Genomic DNA, 27,223 nt, shown 5'->3' with positions numbered 1-27,223 from the left:
TTAACGGATAAAATAAATTAAAAAAATTATTTTAAAATAAAAAGACCCAGCGGTAAAAGAGACTTACTTTATAAGGACACCCAGTGGTAAAATCTCTAATTATCCGATCCAATTCTTCTTCTCTTCTTCAAAAATCCTAAATCTTCTCTCCTTCAATTACTCATAAATTCTGGCCAAGACCTATAATTTCGAATCCTTTTATCTGAATCAAAACCTTATTATTCTCTATAATCTTTTGGTTAATATAATTTTAAGGCTTATTGAGTGTTTTGAATTTCTTTTTATTTGAGGGGTTCATCTTAATTTAGGGCTTAGTTGACAATGCAGTCAACTAACTTGGCTAGGCTTTATATGGAAGATGATGATCCTGGGTTGAATGAAGAAGTGTGCTACAACCATGGTTATGTGCTGCCGATAATGACTGCTAGGACCCCTCAGTACCCGGTAGAAGATATTGAGTGTGACCATACTATAAGATAAGTTTTATTTTTGTAAATTAGTTGAAGCTTTCACTGATTAACCTTTAATTAATTCTTTATGTTTCATCATTGTAGGGTCCAAGATCTTGTAATTTTTGGCATTGAAGAGATGTAGAAATTGATCCAAGATCAAAATTTATTATTCATAAACTGGTGGAGAAAATTGGTGAACTTGAAAGTACATTAGAAGTGTATGAAAGTGTTGATAAGCCTAGAAAAAAAATAAGTAGAAAGAAAGATAGAGATGCAATTGGAGAAGTTGAAGGGAGAGATTGAGAAGATGAAAGGAAGGAAGAAGAAGTGGAGGATCACTTTGGTTAAGTCCAAGATTAAGAAGAAAATACTTTGATTTTTTGTATTGTGTGGATGTGTAATAGCTATAAGCTATTGGTTTCATCTAGTATATGTGAAGAATCATTCAATAAATTTACCTTGGGATCTGTTGTGGCAGTAGTATCTTTAGAGTTGCTTAACAAAATTGTAGCATATTTTATAAAAAATTGGTGTAACTTTTGTTGTAATATAATGCACCTTGTTGATATAGTTTGTGCTGTGAAAATTGGCAATATGTCTGTTACAAATCCACGCTTTATATTGACTTAGAAATCTACAGTCACTGCTGCATATTAACAATATAATTATGTAGAAAAATAGATTAATAACTTTGCAGTCACTGTTGCATATTAACAACATATTTATGCAGAAAGACAGATTAACAACTTTCCAGCAGACTTAAACAGAAAAACAGAAAAACTGACTTAACAAAATTGCAGTCATTATTGCATATCATTTTTAGTAAACAGACCTACAAATCTACAGTAACTGCTGCATATTGCAGAAAACAGACTTAAACAGAAAAATACAGAAACTGACTTAACAAAATTGCATTCATTGTTGCATATCATTTTCAATAAATAGACCTACAATTCAGCAGTCATTACTGCACATAATACCATAGACTTAGAAACTTTCAGTCATTGCAAAATAGAAATTCATATTGTCTTTACATATACCAACTGCCAAAAGGCAAACAAAAATAATGAAGTTCTAATATCTACTGGGCAGTTGATTGTGGTGCTGATGAACTTGTTTGGCTCAAACGAACTCTTTCAGATGCCTTTGAACTTGTCTACATTCTTTTCTTAGCTTGAATATGTTGAAGATTCCTTAAGGTGATAGCTTCTTTCCCTTTCCATTTCACCCCTGTTCTTGATTTGTGTCCAATATCTCCAGTCACTACTGCAGAGTTTATAGGCACAGTTGACATCCAGGCTATATTCACAGAAAAAAACTTAGTTAGTTTACATCCAAGTTTTATCAAAATGAGTTTATAGTTATAGTTGACATCATATGCTTACATTATAGATGGAAGGTCCACTTTCTGTTTGTAGAATTCTCATACCAACCATTCTTGGCCTTTTATAGGGTGTCCCTCTTCCTATACCAGTAGCAATATCCTATAAAAAGTTCAAATTATTAAGAGGTTAAACATAAAACAAACCTACAAAAGTGCAGTCTATAGAAGTAACTTCAGAGTAATTGCCTGTTTTGTTGAACCTCTTGGTCTTCCTCTTCCTGTTCCTGTTCTTGTTTTTGGTACACTTTAAACTGAAGGTATTGATGAAGAACCAACACTTGATGACTTTGCACCACCAGCTGATCTTGCAGTACCTTGTGTAGCCTTCTGACAACCTTTCTTGTTATGGCCTTTAGCATGACAGTTGTTGTAGGTTATTTGAGTACCTCTTTTGGAAAGCTTTCCGATTTTGTTTTCAGTTGGTTCCTTCCTTCTCACTTTCTTGGGCCTGCCAAGCATTACTCTTACTTCTGGTGGTATAACTGAAGGGTGTTGTGATTGTGGCCACATCTCCATATTTTGTACATGCTGAAGAAAGTGAATGTAGGTCTTCATATAAGTCTCCCTATGGTACCAATATGCAATGTAGTTAACTGGCTCCAATTTCTTGAAATGGATAGCAGCTACAACATGAGCACATGGTATACCCTTCAGCATCCAAGCTCTACAAGTGCAGGTTAGCTTGTTCAGATTTACTATATGCTTACTGGTGTGTCCTTCCTTCACTTCATAATTATATTGACTATTCCAGTGCACCACACATTTTATTGATTTTGATGTGTTCTCCTGCAACACCTTCAGTGCCATTGGAGAAATGTCACTGATCCAAGTATTACAGAAATCCCTCATTTGTGCTATTCTTATCATCATCTTCACCCTGATCTCTTCAAGCATTATGATGATTGTCTTGTGGCTTGGCCCCAATATCCAAGAATTGAAAGTTTAAGCCATATTGTTGTCAACACTGTCACAATTGCTGAAATACTTGAAATATACCTTGCACCACCTCTCTTTGTTATAGTATAACAGGTCCTTAACTATTTTATCTCCTATTTTCTCTATGTGATCAAGGTTTTTCTTTAACTCTCAAAAGAAAGTCTAGTTTCCCAAACAATTAACTTACAACTAGGACCAAAGATAACCCCATTTTGTTGATTTCTTCTTGCTCTTACTGGTTGTTGGACTTCATCTTCACCTTCATCATAAGCAGTTTCATCAGGATCTGTTTCAAAACTAGCAGCTTCAACTGAGGGATAATATGGCTCATCTCCAGCAATCTTACCTTCTAAAGATGTCTTCTTCCTAGCTGCATACTCATCATATCCTACATCTGGACCTTTTTTACCTAACTTGGCATGTCTAGTTTGAACCTCTTTCTCTTTTCTCTTCCTTCTATGCACCTTTTCCCTCTCTTCTCTTAAATTCCTATACTCCTCATCAACATCACTACCATATTCTTCTCCCCTTCCTCAAACAGCTCTTCAATTTCTAAATTTGTACTATGGTCACTGCTTTCTACATCAGTTTCAACTAATGGAGTATAATCAAGATTAGAAGGACCACTCTCATCCCCACCAGGCACATTATCAGCAACAGAGACATTATTTTGTGGTTCTTCAAACCCTACACCTTCACTGCCCTCAACACTTTGATTTTATCTCTTGATCAAAAGACACACTAGATTCCCCACACACATGGCTTACATATTCAATAGCTGGAGGGACTACTAATGCTTCATAAACAAAGTGGGACACACACATTTCAAATTTATTCCCATTTTTTAATAGAAGCACAATACCCATAATATCCCTATCTGCTAATTTTTTTTACCAAAGTGCTAGAATTAGGCGGTCTCACATAAATGTCACATGTTTCACAATTATACCCATTTTCTTTCACATAGTCTACAAACTCAAAATACGAAAATCTGTCAATATCAATATCAAAGTACTCTGTCATAATACCTCCTTCGTAGTTGATAGGATATTGTTGTAACTGACCTCCATGGAACATCCTCACTGTAACGAGCTCAAAAGCCATTTCTTCGAACTGAAATCAGTAAACAAGAAAAATGCCCGTAAATATTTTTTTACACTTCAAAATCGACAAAGGATTAAAGAAAACAAGAATAACCTACAAGAGAAGCCAACGAACTTCGATATCTACACTCTAATCGACGAGATTTGGGGGAAAATCGACACTAAGTTTTGACTTCATCAGCCCTTTTCTCGTTTTGTTTAAAGAGAAATGAGGTAGGGTAATTTAGTCTAGGATATAAAATAAAAGATAGCGGGTCGGGTATTTTAATCGGGTGGGCTTTTAAGTAATGGACCAGATCATTAAAAGGGTTTGAGTTCATTAATGACGTGGCATCACAAGAAAGAGCGTGGCTCGCACTCGTTAGTCTTTAATTGGTATGAGGTCACGGAGGGTGGAACAAAATTCACTTGCAATGTGTTTAGGGGGTAAAAGAATACCCGTTTAATTAGAGTGTTCAAACATATTTTTGAACAAGTTTAATGAGATATTTATGTATTTTGCCTATAAATTAAGATAAATGGAGTATTTGTTTTGAACGTCTCTTGAAAACTTACTCAATCAGTCAATCTTATTTATTTTCCAATCATTTTCAATTTATGTTTCTTACTTTTTTTAAAAAAAATATTTTTATTTTATAAGTAATGATACTTATTTATATAAATAATGACGTGTTTGAAACTACAAAAATTCAAAGGTTATATTTAGTATGTTATACATATGGGCGGTGCTAGGGGAGCAAAAGGATGAACTTCCTTTGCATATAATGATCAAATTTATTTCTATATATAGTAGATAATAAATTCACAACACAAACTTTTATATATCTATTTCTTTATATTTTAAATTATTTAATTTAAAATTTTAACTCTACCACGAGTTAATCACATGTTTAATTTAAGAGGATAAAATTCAAAAGTTTTATTTTCATTTTAAATTTTGTGCCAAGTGAAACAAAGACATAAATAAAAAGAGTTATTCATAATCCAAAGACAAACCCAAGTAAAGGTTGCATCCGAGCTTTTTTTTTTTTTGGGGTAAAAATGATACAGTCCGTTTGTGTCCGAGCTTCAGCTCTGCAATTGCCACCCATTTACTCCCACTCCCCCAGGCAAACTCTGTTTCTCCACATTTTCCTATTTTTCGGCATACTCGATTTCTATCATACCATAATTTGCTTACTTTGTGTTTGTAGAAATGTCGCAACAGCTGACAGCTTTGCAATTGACGCTCAAAACCTTAGCTATTCAGTTGTCTCCAGACAAGGGAAAGTACTTCCAATTCTCAAGGATTGCTCACTGAAAATTCCCTCTGGACAATTCTGGATGCTTCTTGGACCCAATGGCTGTGGAAAATCAACCCTTTTAAAGGCAAACTCTCTAAATTGTTTATGTAAACTGTGCAAAATTTTGTATTTTCTAGCAAAGCTGGTTAGCATTAAGGGATTTGGGTTTTGTTCTTTTTGGGGTGAAATTATCCCAGATATTAGCAGGTTTATTGAGTCCAAATGATGGATTCTTGTATGTGGAGAGGCCAAGGAGCTTTGTGTATCAGAACCCTGATCATCAGGTGTGTCTACTGAGCTCAAAAGTTTCCATTTTTATCATTTTTATTTATCATTAGATGGCAATGCTGCCTAATCCTCTGTCATGTTCAGATTTGTGGCCGTCTTTTGTGGATTAAAATGGACGGTTAAGCAAGAATGTTTGCAATCCCCTATTGTGTTGATGACTTTTAAATTGTTGATAGCGGATGTATTGTGAGATTTATGGTCTAAAACTTGAGACTTGAGATACTTATCGCAGCAATAATAACTACTACTACACCTCAATTCCAATCTAGTTGGGTTCACCTATATGAATCCTCACTATCCATGGCGGTCCATTTATACTCGTCTCAATCCGACATTTTAAACAATAAAATAGGTTTCTTTTAATAATTGAGGCTTGGAATTTCATGGAACAACTGCAAAAGAATGTATATCATAAGGGGCACCGAGGGTGTTTCCTAACGTCGATAATTGGGTGAAAACCATGAGAGAGAAGGGTTCAAATCCTCCCCGAGACAAAAAGAGTTTGGTGATTTTTTTCCATCTGCGTAAGCCTTATAGGCTAGAGTTACTATGCTGGTGCAAGGTAACATGTACCTGGTGAAACTGTCGAGGTGTGCATAAGGTGGCTCTGGTGCTGCTGTTATAGAAAAAAATAAGAATGTAAATCATAATGGGACAACAGAAGATTAAACGCTTAATCTTGTATAAGCTTAATTCCAAATTAGAGAGATCAACTCCACTTCATAACAATCCAATTAATGTAATTAAGCTTTTGAGTTTCTTTCTTCGCTTGAACTATTTCTCAATCGAGTTTAGATTTGGCAAAAACTATTATTTCCGAGTTTTTTTTTCCAGCTCTTTGCGTCTTAAGGACTAATATGTCTTCATAGAACTTCTATTGTAGATCTATAGTTGGCAGAATCTGAAAAAATTCTTTAGTTTCTACACGAATTCTGGTTAAATCTGTAACTGTGTATGACCATTACTTTGGGTAGATGGTGCAGTTTATACAGCTTTGGAAAACCTCTAGGATATGTGGTAGCAAAGGCCACATCATGTTGGCATTGCACTCATGAGTCATTCAATAGCGCACGTGTCTGTCATTATTCCAAGCTCTGCATTTTATTCTTGACTTGGATTTATGATTCCACAGAGTGCGTACCTATAGAATTTCTCTTATTGATCCATTTTCCTTTTGTGCGGTAATGTACAAGGCCTCTATAACATAGCCTCATTTGCTTTTGCTATGATGAATTCACGAGGTCTCTGTGAAACAGATGATGTGCTTGGTATGGCAAAAGCAGGGAGCTAAGTTTGCCTTTTACGTGTTTTCTTAGTTTGGCTGGATGACTGGATGGTTTTATTAGTTTGTTTTATACCTAAACCTACAAGCTGGCTTTGATATGAAGTGGACTTTCCACGGCCACGTATTAAGAAAGTTATTCTGCTCTTCACTCTTAAATGTATGGGTTCTTTATTTCTTGTGCTTACAGGTCGTGATGCCTACAGTGGAAGCTGATGTTGCTTTTGGTCTTGGTAAATTGAACTTAAAACCAAGTGCGATTAGGACTAGGGTGGCAAGAGCTTTGGATGCAGTTGGGATGTCTGAGTATTTGAAAGTATGTTCTTCAGATATGATTTCCGGGGTTCCTAACAGGTCAATATAATACGGAGCTGCTCTCACGCCTGTGCTTTTGTTTACGCAATGCAGAAACCAGTTCACACTCTTAGTGGTGGTCAAAAACAAAGGGTTGCTACTGCTGGTGCTTTGGCGGAAGCTTGCAAAGTTTTGTTACTTGATGAACTGACTACTTTTTTGGATGAAACTGATCAGGTATAATCTGATACAACTTTTATGTCACTTTGTAGCATCTAATCTTTCACTTGTTATGCAAATCACATGCATGACCTACCAATGGAAAAACTGCATGCCCTTGCCGGAATGAGTAAGTGAATGAAATAGATAAAGACTGGTATCAGATGACAAAAACACTGCTATTCAATGCTAGTTGGTCGCCTCAATCCTGTTAGCCTGCTATTCAACTGTTGAAACTGTCCAACAAAACGATCTTAAATGGCATTTTCTTGAACTGAAACTGCTCAAAATTATTGTTCAGTGAAGTCCCAAGTACAGCAGATGTTCCCAAATTCGAAACTTTGTCTCATGTTGAACAGAGAGAGGTAGCATCCTCTTAGTGTCAAATATGTGGAAAGCTAGTACGACTATACTAATCTGGATTGGAATAATAGATGAATTTCTTTATCTCTTTCAACTTTTGCTAGATTGGAGTAATAAAAGCAGTGAGAAACTCCATGGATACATCTAAAGAAATTACAGCTTTGTGGGTGACCCATCGTTTGGAAGAATTAGAGTTTGCAGATGGTGCAGTTTACATGGAAGATGGAAGAATTGTCCGGCAGGGTGATGCAACTAGTATAAGGAATTTCATTCAAAATAAACTGACATCTTATGTAAACCAAATAAATTTGTAACCACTTTTGCCTCAAGCATCATAAAGGAGTGTATTATGATGCTTTCCAGGGAGCAAATACTATGTTACATTTCTTTTCTCCCCATCTCAAGTATGCAAGATGTAGTTCCTTTTCAGGTCAAATATTTGAAGGACTAAGGGTGTGTTTGGTACGACGGAAAATGTTTTTCAATTTTTCCATGTTTTGGAAAACGTTTTCCTCATGAACTCATTTTCCCTATCAAAAGAAGGGAAAACATTTTTCAATTTTTTTTTCCAACATTCTCCACCCTAATTTCCATCATATCTTTTTCGAACTTGAAATGGTATTTCGACAATTTAAAAATTAAATAGAACATATCATTATTTCGGTATCATATTGAGTTTTATATTTAATTATTAAATTCGGGTAACCTTGAAAACTTACGTCAACGAAAAATTATTGTTAGACGACTAAGAACATAACTATCATTTGTTACTAAAATTATTCTCCCATAAGAATATTTTAATAGATCATATGTTTGTCAATTTTTTCAAATTTTTTGTAAACATATATTCACTTATCAAAACTTTATCTATAGTTTTAACAAAGTAAGATTGAAATAATATTCATATAACAAAAAAATTCGAAAACCCCGACAAAACCGAACTAATCCAAACCGATATAGTTGGTTTGGGCAGTGAACAATACTTTGCCTAACACAGTTTATTTTACTTTAAAAGTTTAGCGATGTCGGAAATTTTCCAAAAAAAAAACCTTAGCTGAATTTGTGTGATTAATTTTTTGTTCTGATCACACGGGATAATTTGACATTATTTTTACTAATGCTGATCAAGGATTCAAGATTGTCCAATAGTGATTGGATTTTGCTTTAGAGAAGGCACATACAACCAAATCTACAATGGACACTTTCTCTCGAAATTGCTTAGGTGAACTATTGTTGCTCAAGGATGCAAATATTGTCGAAAAGTGAATGGATTTTGTATTGCAAAAGGCATATAGAACAATTCTATAATTGACTCCTTTCTCTCAAAATTCCTATATAATGTGCATATAAGAACAATCCTCTATATTGTATAATTTGACATACAAATTATAGTCTCCATGGATAAAGAAATCAGAGTAGCCATCTTTGTCGTCTTCCTTTGTTTTGCTACTACCACAGCTCAAACTCGTGTCAGTGGCATTCAAGAGGCTTCTAAGATGATTAATAATCGTTTTGGTAATGTTGTAAAGAAGACTCCTATCGCGAGTGGATATCTTGTGCACGAGACTGCTACTATCACTGAAAATAATGTTGGGAATACTCAGGAGGAGGCTAATTGGAAACCTAAACTTCACTAATTTTATCTGATGTTGCAAGAAGTAATTGAAGAATTTGGTTGTGTTTATAATTTCTAATAAATCCAAGTCTTGTCTATAAATAATTGTCATGTTTCAATTTCAAACTCATGCAAAATATTGTTGGTTACATTAGATTTAATTATGTTATATATTACGGTGTATACTTTTAGATAAAAGATGGTATCTTTTTCTGTTAAAATTTAAGTTCTATGTTGGGCCTCGTCTGAAGATTTTGGTGCGATGTGGCTGTTGGTAAATATAATTCCTTAAGTATTGAATTTAATCTGTTTTAAAATCAGTTTAGAGATTTTGCTTAACCGAATTAATCTACAGTTAGGTAAGCTATAGTCTTCAGCTTTGACTGAATCAGCAAGTTTTCTCGCAACCTTTTCTAAGTTCGGTGCTGAGAGGTGTACTGAATTATGGACCAAAAGAGCAGAGAAATTGAGGGCTTACCCATAAGGAAATGTGTGTAATTTTCTAAAAACAAATATTAACTAGTCTGGACCATATAGAAAATGGTTAAGCTCACATGTAGTAAAAATATAATTAAAGAGAAAAAGTTTCATTTAGTATAACCTAAACTACTTTGTCAATCTCTACTATAATATCTAAATTTTGGTTAAAGCTGTTGGGTTTTTAAGCTTAAATGTAGCTTAAAATTATTGGGTTTTAAAGCTTAAATGTAGCTTAATAGAGGGTGAATGAGAAATAGATGGAAATTTAAAATATTTGAGTTTCCCTCCTTGACAAAGGGATATTGTCCCATATTGGAAGAGGAAAAGATTTTGATGGGTATATATACAATTGCACTTCTTCTAGCTCTTAAAAAGTTAAGAAGAAGGCAAGCCTTGCGTCGTCGTCGTCGTCGTCGCTCGCTCGCTCGGCTTCGGCTTCGGTCAATTGATTGATTAATTTTTTGGACCAAATTTATTTGTTAATAGTAAATATTAACAGAGTCCTCTTCGGATTTGAAGAACAGTTTGCACCTCTTCAGATTTGAAGAAACAGTTGGCACCTCTTCGGATTTGAAGAGTTGCACCTCTTAAGTTTGAGCTCAACATTGGCTATAAATACCAGTTCATTCTCTCAGATTTTTCATACGAATTTCTGACTTCTCCTCCTTTCTTCTGCATTGTTTTGGATACAAACAAAGCAACAGTAAGTGTGATTTGCTACCGATCTTTGTGTTCGCTGAAACAAAAGTGTTTGAAGTATCGCTACACCAGTGTGTAATTCGTTCTATCCTGGGAGGAAATAATCCACAACCTTGGGTACTAGGAGGGGATTAAATTCGTTAAGGAAACACTGTGAATTCAGTGGGCTCAGATTAAATTCTGTTTCGTTTATATTTCTGTTTATATGATATTTTATCTTCTCCAGAATTATTTTACAAATACAGTTCAATAACAAGCTTAAGGAATTTAATATTTTCTGTATTTGTGTTATACTCACTATTTCTGGAGACTAAAACCTGTGCGGTTTTCTACTCCAGTGGAGATTAAAATCTATGTGATTTTAACGTTTGTTTGTGTCATTCTTTTACAGAAATGATGAATGACAACGGGAACCAGACTGTTCCTATGGTGACTGCCAATGCATCGACAAGCCGAACAACACCGGCATTGGCACCCGCAGAAAAATCCGAAAAATTTTTCGGGATTGATTTCAAGCGCTGGCAGCAGAAGATGTTCTTCTACTTGACGACTTTAAGTCTGCAGAAATTCATTAAGGAAGATGTTCTTGTTTTGCCCGACGAAACTCCAGAAAATGAATGTTTTCTCGTGACCGAGTGTGGAAGCATTTTGATTTTCTATGCAAGAATTACATTCTTGGCGAACTAGAGGACGATCTGTATAACGTCTATAGTAATATGGAGACGTCAAAACAACTATGGATAGCGCTTGAAAGGAAATACAAAACGGAAGATGTCGGGTTAAAGATATTTGTTGCCGCTAAAGTTTTGGACTATAAAATGGTAGATAGCAAGTCTGTTATTACCCAAGTCCAAGAATTTCAAGTGATTATTCACGATCTCCTTGGTGAAGGTATAAGTCAAATTAATACTAATGTTGAAAGTATTAATTATATTGTTTCTACTAACACAATTTTTGCTGAAGGTCTTGTCATCAATAAAGCGTTCAAAGTTGCTGCAATGATTGAGAAGTTGCCTCCTTTGTGGAAGGACTTCAAAAACTACTTGAAACACAAACGAAAGGAGATGTCCCTTGAAGATCTCATTGTTCGGTTGAGAATTGAAGAGGACAACAAAGCTGTTGAAAAGAAAGGCCGTGGAAACTCAACAATAATGGGAGCAAACATTGTTGAGGATAGAAAGAGGAAGAAGTCTTATGGACCGAAAAGCAACACAAGCAAGAAGCGGTTCAACGGAAATTGCTACAATTGTGAAAAAGCTGGACACAGATCTGCAGATTGTCGTGCTCCAAAGAAAGACAAGAAGAAGGGTCAAGAAAACATGGTTGAAAAGCACGAAGATATCGATGACTTGTGTGCTATGCTTTCTGAATGCAACCTGGTGGGAAATCCTAAGGAGCGGTGGATTGATTCTGGAGCCACTCACCATGTTTGTGCTGTTAGAGAAGTGTTTGCTATATATGCTCTTGTTGGACCCGAAGAGACGCTTTCTATGGGAAATTCTGCAACGGCCAAAATTGAATGATCTAGAAAGATATTTATGAAAATGACTTCTGGTAAGGTGGTGACCTTGAACAACGTCCTTCATGTTCCCGAGATTAGAAAGAACTTAGTCTCTGCTGGACTTCTTGTTAAGAATGAGTTTAAGTGTGTTTTTGTATCCGATAAGGTTGTAATAAGTAAGAATGAAATATTTGTAGGAAAAAGGTTACCTCACCGAGGGCCTTTTCAAGCTGAATGTAATGGTTATTGAGAATAATAATAAAATTTCAGCTTCTTCTTACTTATTTGAGTCAAATGAATTATGGCATATACGTTTGGGTCATGTCAATTACAAAACCTTGCGAAAAATGATTAATTTGGAAGTATTGCCTATGCTTGAATGCGACAAATCAAAATGTCAAATATGTGTGGAATCTAAGTATGTTAAACATCCTTATAAGTCAGTTGAAAGGAATTCAAATCCTTTAGACTTAATTCACACAGATATTTGCAACATGAAGTCAATACCATCTCGCGGTGGAAAGAAGTATTTCATAACTTTTATTGACGACAGTACTCGATATTGCTATGTTTACTTACTTAATAGTAAAGATGAAGCAATAGATACATTCGGACAATACAAAAATGAAGTTGAAACGCAACTTAACAAGAAAATTAAAATGATAAGAAGTGATAGGGGTGGCGAATATGAATCTCCTTTTGAAGAAATATGTTTAGAATATGGAATAATTCATCAAACAACGACCCCTTACACGCCCCAATCCAATGGGATTGCGGAAAGAAAGAATCGTTCATTAAAGGAGATGATGAATGCATTGTTGATAAGTTCTGGTTTGCCACAGAACTTGTGGGGGGAAGCCGTTCTTACGGCTAACCGGATACTAAATTGAGTACCCCATAGCAAAACACAATCCATTCCATATAAAAAAAATGGAAAGGAATGAAGCCCAACTTGAATTATTTTAAAGTGTGGGGGTGTTTGGCAAAAGTGCAAGTTCCTAAACCCAAAAGAGTAAAAATAGGACCGAAAATCATTGATTGTGTTTTCATAGGATATGCGACCAATAGTAAAGTATATCGATTTCTGGTTCATAAATCAGAAAATCCTGATATTCATAATAATACGGTTATAGAATCAGATAATGCTGAATTCTTTAAAAATATATACCCGTATAAAAAGGAAGGATTGGTGAAGGATCTAAACGACCTCGGGAAGAAACAAAAGAAAGTACATTTAATCAGGAGGATCCAAGACGTAACGTCTACTTCATTTGGACCAGATTTTGTGACTTTCTTATTGAAAAATGAGCCTCGAACATTTAAAGAAGCTATGTCTTCTTCAAAATCATTATTTTGGAAAGAGGCAGTCAATAGTAAAATAGAATCCGTATTGAACAACCATACATGGAAATTGGTTGATCTTTCTCCTGGAAATAAACCTTTGGGTTCTAAATAGATTTTTAAGAGGAAAATGAAAGATGATGGTACTATTGATAAATATAAGGCAAGACTTGTAGTCAAAGGGTATAGAAAACGAAAAGGTCTTGATTATTTTGATACATACTCTCCAGTTACAAGAATTACGTCCATACGAATGTTAGTACCATTAGCTGCAGTTTATGGTCTTGAAATTCATCAAATGGACGTTAAGACGGCCTTCTTAAATGGAGATTTGGAGGAAGAAATCTACATGGAACAACCTGAAGGGTTTGTGGTTCCAGGTAAAGAAAAGAAGGTATGTAGACTTGTTAAGTCTCTTTACGGACTAAAACAAGCACCCAAACAATGACATGCGAAATTTGACCAAACAATGTTGTCAAATAGTTTTAAGATAAATGAATGTGATAAATGTGTGTACATTAAAAATATTCCAAATCACATAGTCATTGTTTGCTTATATGTGGATGATATGCTGATAATGAGTAATGACATTGCCAACATAAATGCGACTAAGCGTATGCTAACTAGCAAGTTTGATATGAAGGACTTGGGAGTTGCTGATTTAATTCTAGGGATTAAGATCAATAATACTCCTCAAGGTCTGGCATTGTCACAATCTCATTATATTAAGACAGTACTTGGAAAATTCAAGCACTTAGGGTTTAAAGTTGCAAAGACTCCAATTGGCGTGAATCTTGCATTAGCAAAGAACAAAGGCCAAAGCATATCACAGTTGGATTATGCTCGTGTGTTGGGATGTTTAATGTATATCATGAATTGTACACGACCAGATATAGCTTGTGCAACAAGAAAATTGAGTCGATACACGAGCAATCCAGGTCAATCTCATTGGATGGCAATGAAACGAGTTTTGGGATATTTAGAATATACCCAGGACTTTGCTTTGCACTACAGTAAATATCCTGCGGTGATTGAGGGATATTGTGATGCAAATTGGATCACCGGTTCAACTGATTCTAAGTCCACAAGTGGATATGTATTCACTATTGATGGAGGAGCGGTATCTTGGAAGTCGTCCAAGCAAACTTGTATTGCCCGTTCTACAATAGAAGCTGAGTTCATAGCCTTAGATAAAGCCGGTAAAGAAGCTGAATGGCTCCGGAATTTCTTGGAAGACATTCCATTTTGGCCCAAACCGTTGGCACCAATATGCATACATTACGATAGTCAATCGGCAATTGGAAAGGCTGGGAGCGTGATGTATAACGGTAAATCTCGTCATATACGACGAAGACATAAAACCGTTAGGCAATTACTCTCTAGAGGAATTATCACGATTGACTATGTAAAGTCAAGCGATAATGTATCGGATCCACTTACAAAAAGCCTAACTAGAGAGGTAGTTGAGAAATCATCGAGGGGAATGGGACTATGGCCGAGAACAAGCCATTGTGGCGGTAACTCTACCTAGAAGACTGGAGATCCCAAGATCTAGGTTCAAGGAGATCAAACAAAGTCATTAATGACGGTTCAACATTGTCAACTAAAAGTTTGGTCCATTCTCGTGATGAGACAATGTTCAGTACCAAGGATAAAGCATTAAGGCTTTTTAATAATTTCTAAATTTGATACAGGGTATATCAAATAGTGTATCTACGGGATAACACGTTTAGGAATCACCTATGTAAGTATGAAGTGTTAGCCGCTTCAAGGGGAATTTTGTAAGGCCAATTCTCTACGCACTTATTAAACAAGGCGGTGTTCATGGCTGAAACGAACATAACAATGAGAGCCAAAGACGGTTAAGGGTTGGTTGTGTGACTTATGGTTGTCTAGGTATACACCAAAGTTCGACGGTTCAAAAATATCAAATCTACCGATTGACCGAGTATATCCGACATAAGTTCACTACGGAAAGTTCAAAGGGAAACCTACTTATCCTGATACAATTAATCCTTGCTTGCGAATCACACAGTTTTTCATGTATATTTTCGTGATATAGCCATTCCCCATTCATGTGAGGGATTGTTGGGTTTTTAAGCTTAAATGTAGCTTAAAATTATTGGATTTTTAAGCTTAAATGTAGCTTAAAAGAGGGTGAATGAGAAATGGAGGAAAATTGAAAATATTTGAGTTTCCCTCATTGACAAAGGGATATTGTCCCATATTGAAAGAGGAAAATAGTTTGATGGGTATATATATACAATTGCACTTCTTCTAGCTCTTAAAGAGTTAATAAGAAGGCAAGCCTCGCGTCGTCGTCGTCGCTCGCTCGGCTCGGCTTCGGCTTCGGATTCGGATTCGGTCAAATGATTGATTGATTAATTTTTTGGACCAAATTTATTTGTTAATAGTAAATATTAACAGAGTTGTTATTAAATATCTGATTTTTTGTAAGCGAAATATTAATATTAAATCCAAATGTAATAGTATATGCCCTTCGCTTTTTGTAAAAGACATTTATAAAACAGTTTGCACCTCTTCAGATTTGGTTGTGTGACTTATGGTTGTCTAGGTATACACCAAAATTCGACGGTTCAATTAATGGGTATATATACAATTGCACTTCTTCTAACTCTTAAAGAGTTAAGAAGAAGGCAAGCCTCGCGCCATCGTCGTTGTCGCTCGCTCGACTCGGCTTCGTCTTCGGATTCAAATTCAGATTTGGATTTGGATTTGGTCAAATGATTGATTGATTAATTTTTTGGACCAAATTTATTTGTTAATAGTAAATATTAACAGAGTTGTTATTAAATATCCGATTTTTTGTAAACGGAATATTAATATTAAATCCAAACTTAATAGTATATGCCCTTCACTTTTTGTAAAAGACATTTGTAAAACAGTTTGCACCTCTTTGGATTTGAAGAACAGTTTGCACCTCTTCAGATTTGGTTGTGTGACTTATGGTTGTCTAGGTATACACCAAAGTTCGACGGTTCAATTGATGGGTATATATACAATTGCACTTCTTCTAACTCTTAAAGAGTTAAAAAGAAGGCAAGCCTCGCGCCGTCGTCGTTGTCGCTCGCTCGCTCGACTCGGCTTCGGCTTTGGATTTGGATTTGAATTTGGTCAAATGATTGATTGATTAATTTTTTGGACCAAATTTATTTGTTAATAGTAAATATTAACAGAATTGTTATTAAATATCCGATTTTTTGTAAACGGAATATTAATATTAAATCCAAACTTAATAGTATATGCCCTTCGCTTTTTGTAAAAGACATTTACAAAATAGTTTGCACCTCTTTGGATTTGAAGAACAGTTTACACCTCTTCAGATTTGGTTGTGTGACTTATGGTTGTCTAGGTATACACCAAAGTTCGACGGTTCAATTGATGGGTATATATACAATTGCACTTCTTCTAGCTCTTAAAGAGTTAAGAAGAAGGCAAGCCTCGCGCCGTCGTCGTTGTCGTTCGCTCGGCTCGGCTTCGGATTTGGATTTGGATTTGGTCAAATGATTGATTGATTAATTTTTTGGACCAAATTTATTTGTTAATAGTAAATATTAACAGAGTTGTTATTAAATATCCAATTTTTTTTAAACGGAATATTAATATTAAATTCAAACTTAATAGTATATGCCCTTCGCTTTTTGTAAAAGATATTTACAAAACAGTTTGCACCTCTTTGGATTTGAAGAACAGTTTGCACCTCTTCAGATTTGGTTGTGTGACTTATGATTGTCTAGGTATACACCAAAGTTCGACGGTTCAATTGATGGGTATATATACAATTGCACTTCTTCTAGCTCTTAAAGAGTTAAGAAGAAGGCAAGCCTCGCGCCGTCGTCGTTGTCACTCGCTCGACTCGACTTTGGCTTCGGCTTCGGATTTGGATTTGGATTTGGTCAAATGATTGATTGATTAATTTTTTGGACCAAATTTATTTGTTAATAGTAAATGTTAACAGAGTTGTTATTAAATATCCGATTTTTTGTAAACGAAATATTAATATTAAATCCAAACTTAATAGTATATGCCCTTCGCTTTTTGTAAAAGATATTTACAAAACAGTTTGCACCTCTTTGGATTTGAAGAATAATTTACACTGCTTCAGATTTGGTTGTGTGACTTTTGGTTGTCTAGGTATACACCAAAGTTCGACGGTTCAATTGATGGGTATATATACAATTGCACTTCTTCTAGCTCTTAAAGATTTAAGAAGAAGGCAAGCCTCGCGCCGTCGTCGTTGTCGCTCGCTCGACTCAGCTTTGGCTTCGGATTCAGATTCGGATTCGGATTTGAATTTGGTCAAATAATTGATTGATTAATTTTTTGGACCAAATTTATTTGTTAATAGTAAATATTAACAGAGTTGTTATTAAATATCCAATTTTTTATAAACGGAATATTAATATTAAATCCAAACTTAATAGTATATGCCATTTGCTTTTTGTAAAAGACATTTACAAAACAGTTTGCACCTCTTTGGATTTGAAGAACAGTTTGCACCTCTTCAGATTTGAAGAACAGTTTACACCTCTTCAGATTTGAAGAAACAGTTGGCACCTCTTCGGATTTGAAGAGTTGCACCCCTTAAGTTTGAGCTCAATATTGGCTATAAATACCAGTCCATTCTCTCAGATTTTCCATACGAATTTCTGACTTCTCCTTCTTTCTTCTGCATTGTTTTAACTACAAACAAAACAACAGTAAGTGTGATTTGCTACCGATCTTTGTGTTCGCTGAAACACTGGTGTTTGAAGTATCGCTACACCAGTGTGCAATTCGTTCTATCCTGGGAGGAAATAATCCACAACCTTGGGTACTAGGAGGGGATTAAATTCCTTGAGGAAACACTGTGAATTCAGTGGGCTCAGATTAAATTCTGTATCGTTTACATTTCTGTTTATATGTTATTTTATCTTCTCCAGAATTATTTTACAAATAAAGTTCAATAACAAAAGCGGTGACACAGAAAAATATTACTTCTGTCCAAAAGTAAAAGAAGTCATTTTTCTCCTTTTGCCGGAAAATATTTTCCATTGAATTCTTTTATGGCTATTAAACACTAGAAAATGACTGTTCTCTTTTTTTTTTTTCCTTTTCAAAAAATGTCTTTGTCATACCAAACACACCCTCAACTTTCAACTTTCTAATAATACTCATAAACAAGCTCCAAGAACAATTAGAATTTTCCTTGATCATCGAGTATCTTCATTCATATCAGCACAAAGGAAAAAAATAATAAAAAGAAAAAAGAAGAAAATTCTTCATCATATCATCACAAAGAAAAGAAAAAGAAAAAAACAAGATTAGAACTGAAATGATCTAATTGAAAGCTTCATTTTTAAGTATGCAGCAAAGATATCATACCCTACAGAAATTATTTACACACACAAGTGTAAGCTAAGCAATCATACAAAACTTTAGCTCACTTTAGATCTCTATCTTCCTGCCTTTCCAAGCAAACTATCAGCTGTAATAATTCCAACACTCTCTTTCAAGATTTAATGGTCAGTCTTGGAAAGAATGTGGAGATTTTTTCCTTTTTGTAACCACTTGTTACCGTAGGTTTAAAATCACAAATTTCTAAAGCAATCATACAAATGTTATGGTCTATTAAGACAACAAATTTCAAAATTCTTTTCTTTTTTCTTAAATTGCTTGTTGAGTCATACTATGCCAAACAAGTTGAAATGAAGTGAGTAGGAGTTAACTTACATGCACCGCCAGCATAAAACAATTTCATATACATAACTAAAATTTTAGTAAATATTAAAATTGAACAAATAATTTTAAAAGTAAAATACGTTTGATGTTGAAACCCTTAAGGACGAAGCTACTAAATTTAGTTCTAGAACCGATTACGTATATTTTCCTTGTCATGGATCAATTTATTATAGACGATTATGTATAATAATCTTTTATGTAACTTGATAATACAATTATTTTTTTTACAATATTAGTGTATAGAAGTTAAACAAGATCTAGTAGTAATTTGCATTAAAACTACATTCTCCCCCTCACCTAACACATTCTTTCCTATCCATAAAAGCCCTAGCTAGTCTTCTCCTCTATTAGCAAACCACATCATTCTCCTTTCAAAGTTCAAACTTCCCTACTCCATATTCCAACCATTCCATTCTTGAAAATATGAAACACCATATTTTTTCATCTCTTTCACTCCTTTTACTTATCCTCCAAATTTCCACCTTAGCCCAAGCTCAAACTGCTATAGCCCCAGCTCCCTCTGGACCAACCAATATAACAAAAATCCTAGAAAAAGCTGGCCAATTCACCACTTTAATCCGACTAATGAAAGTAACACAAGTTGGTGATCAAATCAATACACAACTCAACAATTCTAATCAAGGAATGACTGTTTTTGCACCTACTGATAATGCATTTTCTAACCTTAAATCTGGCACTATAAATTCTTTAAGTGCTCAACAGCAAGTTCAGTTGGTACAATTCCATGTTCTTCCAAACTTTATTTCTATGACTCAGTTTCAAACTGTTAGTAATCCGTTAAGAACACAAGCCGGAGATGCTAGTCCGGGCGATTTTCCGTTAAATGTGACGACTTCCGGCAACCAAGTGAATGTATCCACCGGTGTTGATGATGCTACTGTGGCTAACACAATTTACACTGATGGTCAGCTTGCACTTTATCAGGTTAGAATTGTAATTATGATAAAAGCACGAAGGCTAAGGGTGTGTTTGGTCGTAAGAAAATCTTTTCACGGAAAACGTTTTCCGCCAAAAGAAAAAAATGACTTTCCTCACTTTTGGGCTAAAGTCATTCTTTTTTTACAAGTATCTCAATTCTTAATTTCAATTCACTATTTTAACTGGCACTTAGACATTATCAATCTTTGTTATTAGAAAAATATAATTAAAACACTACTCCTTTGCTAATATTATTATGAATCTTCAATAAATGTTTTTTTTTTTCGAAAAATATTTTTCACTCCCCAAATCGGAAAACATCTTCCATGAAAATATCTTTTACGCAGTAAGTCATATTTCCAAGAACATTTTCTGAAAAATAATTTATGTCATGTCAAACACAGCCAAGAGTAAAATATTGATAGACGAAAATAACTCGAAAATGTTAACTGACTTTGATACATTTTGAGAAGTAAATTAACTCTTCACTAATGTACAAAAAATTGGTTGTAGAATGTAAAGTTCACATTGAAATTTCAAAAAACTTATTAAGCTGCATATATCCAAATTCCTCGCATTTCTTAAAATCAATTTTTGTAGATTTCAATGTTTGTATCACATTTTCAAGAATAACTATTACAATTCTCATATCTTCTAATTATCTTCTTGTCAGGTTGATAAAGTGCTTCAACCTTTGAGTATATTTGCTGCTCCTGCTCCGGCGACGGCACCGGCTCCGGCCACGTTGAAGTCAAAGAGGAAGTCTCCGGCGGCCTTGAGTCCTAGTTCCGGTAGTGATGACTCGCCGGCGGATGCTTCAGGTGCTGAATTAAGTATTGCTATGCATGGCATGACAGTGCTGGTTATTGGAGTTTCCTTGTTTGTATTTTGGTTGTAACTATAGATATTGGACGGTGAAGATTGCTCGTGATCGTATTATTTTGAAGAGATGATGAATTTTCAACGGTTGTGATACGTCAAGTGATTGTTTTGAATAATTACCCTTCCTTTCCTATCATGCATTCTTTTTCTTTTCATTTTCATTATATTCAGCCATGTAAGATAAGAATCAATTTTTGAAGTGTCTATGATAATACGTACTTCATTTATTTTTTAAATAATTTGCCTTAATGTTTCTTCTCGAAATCGTATTACCGTTATGTTTAAAATGGGACGGGTACGTCAAATTTCTTGCTTACTTTATTGTATTTTAAAGGATATGTAAGTGTAAGCAATATCAGGACAATAATTAGTCAAGTAGAAATGCGTACTAAGTCGCCTCGTAAGTAGGGTTGCTTATCGGGCGGATCAGACAGATAATTACGTTTAACGGTTCGACTTATAAGTTATCGGAATATAAGTAATCCGCTAACCATCCAATAAGACAACGGGCGAATTGGTATCAGATTAACGATTATCGGGCGGTTATTGGCTAAACCAAATAGAATATTTTTGAAGAATTATTCAATCAAATACCAAACGGTTTCAAATCAATACCAAATTTTTAATACCATCTAAGATCTAACAGTATTTTTGAATTGAAGAGTCTTCTTCCAAGTTCCAATCTAGTTCATATTCAAGACTACCCATACACGTATGAATCAATCAAATTTTCAATAACATTCGTTCTTCACAAGAAATCCAGAATGTAAAACCAAAAATCCAAAAAATCAAATTTTAATTTGTTAGATACATACAAAAAAGGACATAAAACCAGACAATCCAGCTATTACAGATCAACAAATTACTTTCAATAGTACTTTATATACATAGGGGTAAAAGTATAAATATAAAAATTCTTAATGGATTAACGGTTTACCTGATAAGAAAAATGAGTAATCCGCCCCCGAACCGTCAAGCCGTTAATTATAAAATCTCAATCTGTTCACCATCCATTACCCGATAATCCGATACCAATAAGCCATTAAGTTATCGGTTCGGTTAACGATTTCGGTTCGATTTTGAACAACCCTACTTGTAAGTAGATAGGTCCAATAGCTCTCCTGCATTTGGGGTAATTTTAGATCTTTTTCCAGTTTGCAAGCAGAAAGACCAGCTTTTGATAATAAATCCAATGAATATTTACACGAAATACCCAAATCCTCCATTCGACACGAATACATCGAGACAAATGAAGGATTCATGCAACATACTACCACAACCAAAATTATTATGCATCTACGCATGAATCTACCTGCTAAATTTAGTTTTTGCATAACAATATAAATTCTCTTTTAATATACGCTTGACTTTTTCGGACCTTAAAGACAGCTAAAGACACTTCATACTAAATATCCAAGCAAATTGTTTAAGTCTTAATACATATGTAGCCCTGCAAACTTGCTTAAGTTTTTATTTAAACACCTAAACTAAGGGTTGTATCTATTGAAAGTTTGAACTTTACAAAAAATTTCTATTAAACACGAAATACGGACATGACAAAGTGAGTGTCTCAGTGGGCGTTTGGACATAAGAATTGTAAAATTTCGAAAAAAAAAAAAAAAAAAAAAATCAAGTGAAAATGGTAGTTGAAAATAAGAATTATATTTGAGCATGAATATAATTTTGAATTATTTTTGAATTTTTGTGAGTGATCTAAGTAAAAAGTTTGAAAAATAACTTTTTAAAAAATTCCAAAATAAAACTTCAAGCGAAAATTGAAAATTTATGGCCAAACACTGATTTCAAAACAAAGTGAAATTTTTTTGGAAAAAATGAAGAAAATTTCATTGCCAAACGAGCTCTTAGACTTCCTTTGAAAGCATGAGATTTCTTTCAATTATGCTGAGTGCGATTAATTTCGTGTTTAGACTTCCTTTGAAAGCAAGAAATTAATTTATTTTCTTTTTTCGTTCGTTTACTTCTTCTCTCTTCATAACACTCACATTAACACTGCAATCTCCTTACATGTTCTTTTAAATGTTTTTTTTCAAAGATCTCAAACGGAAAAGTGTAAGAAGAAAACGAGAGTGATCACATACAAGTAAGAACGATAAACAAAGTAAACAAACACATTTTTTCGAAGAAAATAACAAAAAACAGATTCGTAAGAAGGTCCTGAAACCTTTACATGGAAACAAGATAACTAAACTAATTAAGATGAAAGCAACAATTACAAGGCCATGTTTTTCACTTGTATTTCCACCCACTTCTTTCCTCGGTTCTTGGCTGTTTCCTTATTTTTCTTTACTTTTCTCCCAACAATAAACCATCAGAAACCAAAACCCCACATAAATATTTCATGGCCGATATAGGGTGGTCTTGTTAGAGAATTTCTTATGGAGTGTTAAAGGGTTTTGCATCTGAGGTGTTCTAATGACCTCGACCGACGGAGATGGAAATATGCTTTTCCTGAATCAAGAGTCTATCGGAAACAACCTATCTACCTACACAAGGTAAGGGTAAGGTCTGCGTACACACTAGCCTCCCCAGATCCCACTTGTGGGATTACACTGGATTTGTTGTAGTTGTCATTGTTGACTGACGGAGATGGAGCAGTGTTGATTGTGGGGTTAATAGATGAGGAACAGGTGGGACTTAAGACTGAGTTTTACAACGGCGAGGAAGGTGGTGGTTGTTGGAGCCTAAAATGGTCTTGAGTTTGATTGGATGAATTGAAGTAGGAAAGGATGGAATTTGGGAGTTTATCTCTCTAAGCTTTTGCTGGACCAGATCTTTCCCCCCCAGAAAACATGCAGGTTGACATTTTTCTACAGATATATCTGATGAGTTAAGTTAGAAAAGGTGGAATGTTTTTATTGGTTAAATTTTCTACATAGGAGGCGTTTGGCAACACGCTCTAAGGCTGTGCCAAAAACTGTGCAAGACGTGTCTAATAGACACAATTTTGCTTGAGATCAGGTGTTCAATAGGTACAACCCTTAATTCAGATATCTAAATGAAAAAAGGGGCAAGTTTGAGGACCGTTGTTTTTTCTTTTTATGTGAAACATAAGTTTTGTTAAATTCAACAAGATGGGTGTTTTACATCAGCTTCACTATCACGGAGAGATTACACAGATGATTTTTCCAGGTTAACGGGGCTACTACTGTTAGAACTATATCAGAAAAAATAAGTATCGCTATTAGAACTTCTAGACTTCAATGACTTACATGTGATTTATCCCTTCTTGTGTGCAGCACCCACCATCTGGGAACTTGAGATGATTTTAAGCAGTCTTCAAATTATCCGTTCGCCCTTTTTGAAGCCAAAAGTTCACCAACAAAGAGTCCAAGATGATCTGGTTCAAATGTGCTGCTATGCAGGGAAGAACCAGTAAACCAGATTCACCAAGAGCATTACCGAGCTGTTCCACAACTGCTACCATTACAGGCAACGTTTTCTGGCTTGCAACAATTAAAAGAGCACTAATATTTTCCTTCTTTGAAAAAGATGTTGAAGTAGTGGAAAGTAATGTTAATGCCAGAGCATTAAAAGCAAAGAGGATGAGATGCAAAAGCACTCCTAACACAACAGCCAGAAGAAAAACTTCCGGCTTAACCAATAAAAGCAGTGACCTCGATCTGCTCACTTGTATAAATGGCGCTAAACTTAAGAGGAGAGAACTCATCATTGCTAAAAGCTTACGATTTCGATCAGAAAACTCAGCCACACTTTTAAAACATTCTCGTAATGCCTTCCCTATGATAAGAGGAACTAGAAGAGTGAAAACAAGGCTTCTAAACAACTGCTCAGCCGGGACAGACACACCAACCCCAGCAGCTATGAGCTTGGAGATTGAAAAAGGTACAATCAGAATTCCTAAAAGGTTGGATATTAATGTCATCGCGAGAGCAAGAGCAGAGTTTCCTCCTGCTAATCGAGTTAGTGCCACTCCACTAGAGAGTGTTGTGGGCATACAACTAAATATTGCCAACCCTGTGACGAATTCTTGAGGTTGAAGCTTTAGCAGCATAATAATCTTGGAAAATAGAGGAGTGAAGAACAAAATGGAAACAAGACCAAAAATACCAACAGGCCAAGCTTCAGCAGCAGCACCTATTTCATCACTACGTAATGTGAGACCTGAGATTATAAATATCCCAAAGGTACTAATTTTGGACAGATAATATCTATCAGCAAGACAACCCAGTGTAGGATTAACAAGCCCTAATGCTACTCCACCAATTAAAGCTAAAGGCAAAAAATTGTTTGATACAAAACCCCAAATTGGTTTTACCCAATTTGAGTTTAATTTTGCGGTAGCCCGTGGAAGCTGGTCTCCACTACCACTTCCCTGGAAAATACCATAAAACCTATCAGCTGAAAAGTTAATAAACTGTTTAAACAGTTGATTTGTACATTTTTTAACAGCAAATCAATTTTAACATCGTAGCACCTAAGAACATAATAATAAAGGAAAGGAAAGAATGAAAGTTCACCTGATTTGAGTGTTGTGAAGTGGCTCTAATGAGAAGCTGTGACCTGTTGATGTTGCTGCTAATTTTGGAAAATGGGAAGTGGGTTTGGGTCGTCCGAAGATGAGCACGCCGCCCATTTTGAGGGTTGAGGAGTAGGATTTGGAGTGTCCCCGCCATCGCCATTGGGTGGAATTAGTGTAACTCAAATACATTATACATGTAATTATTCAGCTTAAGTTTAAAGAGAATTGGAAGTACCTAACGACACGACATATGGTTGATGACTGAAATATTTGTCAAGCCCATTGGGCCATTAGCCCATTAAAGGAACTGTAAGGTTTTGCTATAATTATTTCACTGTGAGTGATTTGCACAAATAGGACATTTCAGTGTTACTCTTGATTTTATGACCTCGACGCGGATCAAGAATTTAAATTTTATGGGTTAAACTTTTAAGATTCTCAACATTGAACTCATTGTACTAGTAAAATTATGGGTTCAACTCCAATATTTGTCAAGATTTTAGTAGGCTTTTATACATATATCTATACTCCATGTTGAAAGTTATAAGTCAGATGAACCCATAGCTAAAGGGCTCTATCTTTCACTGCCGCTTGTCTTATTGGCAGAACTTCAAGTTTAATAATAGTCTGTTTGGCCAAGCTTCTTTTGAGGCAAAAAAGCTTTTTTTTTGTCAAAAGTATTTTTTTTTCTAAAATTAAGGTGTTTGGCCAAGTTTTTGAAAGGAAAAAAGTGCTTTTGAGGAGAAACAGAAGCAGAAAAAAGTAGCTTATCTCCAAAAGCACTTTTTTGAAAAGCACTTTTGAGAAAAATACACTTAGAAACAGTTTTTTAAAGCTTGGCCAAACATAAATTGCTGCCCAGAAGTGCCTTTCAAATTAATTAGCCAAACACAAACTGCTTTTCACCAAAAGTACTTTTGAGAAAAGCACTTCTCAAAATAAGCTGATTTTTGCAGCTTGGCCAAACGGGCTATAAGTGTTGCCCCTCGCTTGTCCCATAAGCAGAGCTTCAAGTTTAACAAGTGTTGCCCCTCGCTTGTCCCATGGGGAACACTTTTGACTTTTGATCTTAAAGATTTGCCCATGAATCAAGCATTGATAAAAAAATCAAGAACATCCAATTTCAAATTCATTGAATGTAATTTCCTTTAGGACTGCTTATACCTTAGATTTGCCATGGGTAAGGCTGTTGGATAATGTCTTAAGGCCCATTGGCAGCAAGCTTCAATTCACAAAACATGTTGAGATGATAAACCCCGACCAGCAGACAATAAATAAAATCAAAAGCAAATACTTTGAACAAAAAGAGCCAAATAATTGAAAGGTCAAATACTCAACCTACGAGAGTTGTTTTAACTTGAACGTGGCCAAGTACTAATACCCCTAATGTATATGATTAATAAGAGTTTAATCTCCATATGTATAATTTTTCTACACTAATAATATTAAAGTTTAAGTTATATACAACATCAATGTTAGCGGTGTTTACACTATCATGTCTCTTTTATCTGTTGTAGAAGATAGTTTGTCTTATTTTCAAGTTTACACTAATCTCATATTTTAAGGAGGCTTACTTGTAGATATACTTTGAAAAACTTAGTAGTGTAATTCATTTTTTATACTGATAGTGCACTTAAACTCATAATATTAAGTTGACCTATAACACCTGCCAGTTGTAACAATTCATAGCAAATTTAATATGATAACATAAATATAGAGCAAATGACATATTGTAGCTAGTTAAATTAAACTTATAATATAACAATTATTTATAACGTCAATGTTTATAAGTTAAATTTACAAATAAATACCCTTTTTCAAATAAGAAATGATAAATCCTAAACACATAAGATTGATCGCTCTTTCACCCACCCACTATCCCCAAAGTATGGGGGTGTAAAAGATAAAAAGGACAACCC

At 34.9% G+C, this 27,223-nt stretch overlaps 4 protein-coding genes across 5 annotated transcripts; 2 read left to right on the top strand and 2 right to left on the bottom strand.

The window, feature by feature from the left end:
* Positions 1-1,608: 1,608 nt before the first annotated feature.
* Positions 1,609-2,730, bottom strand: LOC104084941 (uncharacterized). The gene is made up of 3 exons (XM_009588903.1): positions 2,113-2,730; positions 1,882-1,936; positions 1,609-1,751 (listed from the first exon to the last, which is right to left on the bottom strand). The coding sequence occupies exons 1-3, from the start codon at positions 2,728-2,730 to the stop codon at positions 1,609-1,611; spliced, it is 816 nt and encodes a 271-aa protein (XP_009587198.1).
* A 2,092-nt stretch (positions 2,731-4,822) lies between these two features.
* Positions 4,823-8,040, top strand: LOC104084940 (ABC transporter I family member 10). Its single transcript, XM_009588902.4, has 6 exons — positions 4,823-4,984; positions 5,069-5,243; positions 5,356-5,442; positions 6,919-7,044; positions 7,137-7,259; positions 7,709-8,040. Exons 1-6 carry the CDS (start codon positions 4,917-4,919, stop codon positions 7,916-7,918), a joined length of 789 nt encoding a protein of 262 aa, XP_009587197.1. The 5' UTR covers positions 4,823-4,916; the 3' UTR covers positions 7,919-8,040.
* An 11,246-nt stretch (positions 8,041-19,286) lies between these two features.
* Positions 19,287-21,042, top strand: LOC104105766 (fasciclin-like arabinogalactan protein 12). Its single transcript, XM_009614150.4, has 2 exons — positions 19,287-19,927; positions 20,595-21,042. The coding sequence occupies exons 1-2, from the start codon at positions 19,406-19,408 to the stop codon at positions 20,817-20,819; spliced, it is 747 nt and encodes a 248-aa protein (XP_009612445.1). The 5' UTR covers positions 19,287-19,405; the 3' UTR covers positions 20,820-21,042.
* Positions 21,043-21,570: 528 nt separating this feature from the next.
* Positions 21,571-25,495, bottom strand: LOC104105767 (probable sodium/metabolite cotransporter BASS4, chloroplastic). Of its 2 annotated transcripts, XR_688437.4 has the most exons (3): positions 25,303-25,495; positions 24,034-25,157; positions 21,571-21,924 (listed from the first exon to the last, which is right to left on the bottom strand). XR_688437.4 is itself a non-coding variant. In XM_009614152.4 (2 exons), exons 1-2 carry the CDS (start codon positions 25,462-25,464, stop codon positions 24,090-24,092), a joined length of 1,230 nt encoding a protein of 409 aa, XP_009612447.1. In that variant the 5' UTR covers positions 25,465-25,495; the 3' UTR covers positions 22,915-24,089. The 2 variants fall into 2 exon arrangements, 1 of the variants encoding a protein (XP_009612447.1); XM_009614152.4 differs by lacking the exon at positions 21,571-21,924 and having other exon boundaries at positions 22,915-25,157.
* Positions 25,496-27,223: the final 1,728 nt, after the last annotated feature.

The sequence above is a fragment of the Nicotiana tomentosiformis genome, chromosome 11 (genome assembly GCF_000390325.3).
Source record: "Nicotiana tomentosiformis chromosome 11, ASM39032v3, whole genome shotgun sequence".
Lineage (NCBI taxonomy): Eukaryota > Viridiplantae > Streptophyta > Magnoliopsida > Solanales > Solanaceae > Nicotiana > Nicotiana tomentosiformis.
This window is presented reverse-complemented; position numbering and strand designations above follow the sequence as displayed.

Excerpts from the sequence above, each read along its gene's own strand:
- LOC104084941 (XM_009588903.1), bottom strand. The coding sequence starts at position 2,730 with ATGCTTGAAGAGATCAGGGTGAAGATGATGATAAGAATAGCACAAATG. Across the intron at positions 1,937-2,112 it reads GTGGTGCAAAGTCATCAAGT|GATATTGCTACTGGTATAGG; the intron begins GTTGGTTCTTCA and ends AACTTTTTATAG. Across the intron at positions 1,752-1,881 it reads TAAAAGGCCAAGAATGGTTG|CCTGGATGTCAACTGTGCCT; the intron begins GTATGAGAATTC and ends CTGTGAATATAG.
- LOC104084940 (XM_009588902.4), top strand. The coding sequence starts at position 4,917 with ATGATACAGTCCGTTTGTGTCCGAGCTTCAGCTCTGCAATTGCCACCC. Across the intron at positions 5,443-6,918 it reads ATCAGAACCCTGATCATCAG|GTCGTGATGCCTACAGTGGA; the intron begins GTGTGTCTACTG and ends TTGTGCTTACAG. Across the intron at positions 7,260-7,708 it reads TTTTGGATGAAACTGATCAG|ATTGGAGTAATAAAAGCAGT; the intron begins GTATAATCTGAT and ends AACTTTTGCTAG.
- LOC104105766 (XM_009614150.4), top strand. The coding sequence starts at position 19,406 with ATGAAACACCATATTTTTTCATCTCTTTCACTCCTTTTACTTATCCTC. Across the intron at positions 19,928-20,594 it reads GTCAGCTTGCACTTTATCAG|GTTGATAAAGTGCTTCAACC; the intron begins GTTAGAATTGTA and ends TCTTCTTGTCAG.
- LOC104105767 (XM_009614152.4), bottom strand. The coding sequence starts at position 25,464 with ATGGCGATGGCGGGGACACTCCAAATCCTACTCCTCAACCCTCAAAAT. Across the intron at positions 25,158-25,302 it reads CTTCACAACACTCAAATCAG|GGAAGTGGTAGTGGAGACCA; the intron begins GTGAACTTTCAT and ends GGTATTTTCCAG.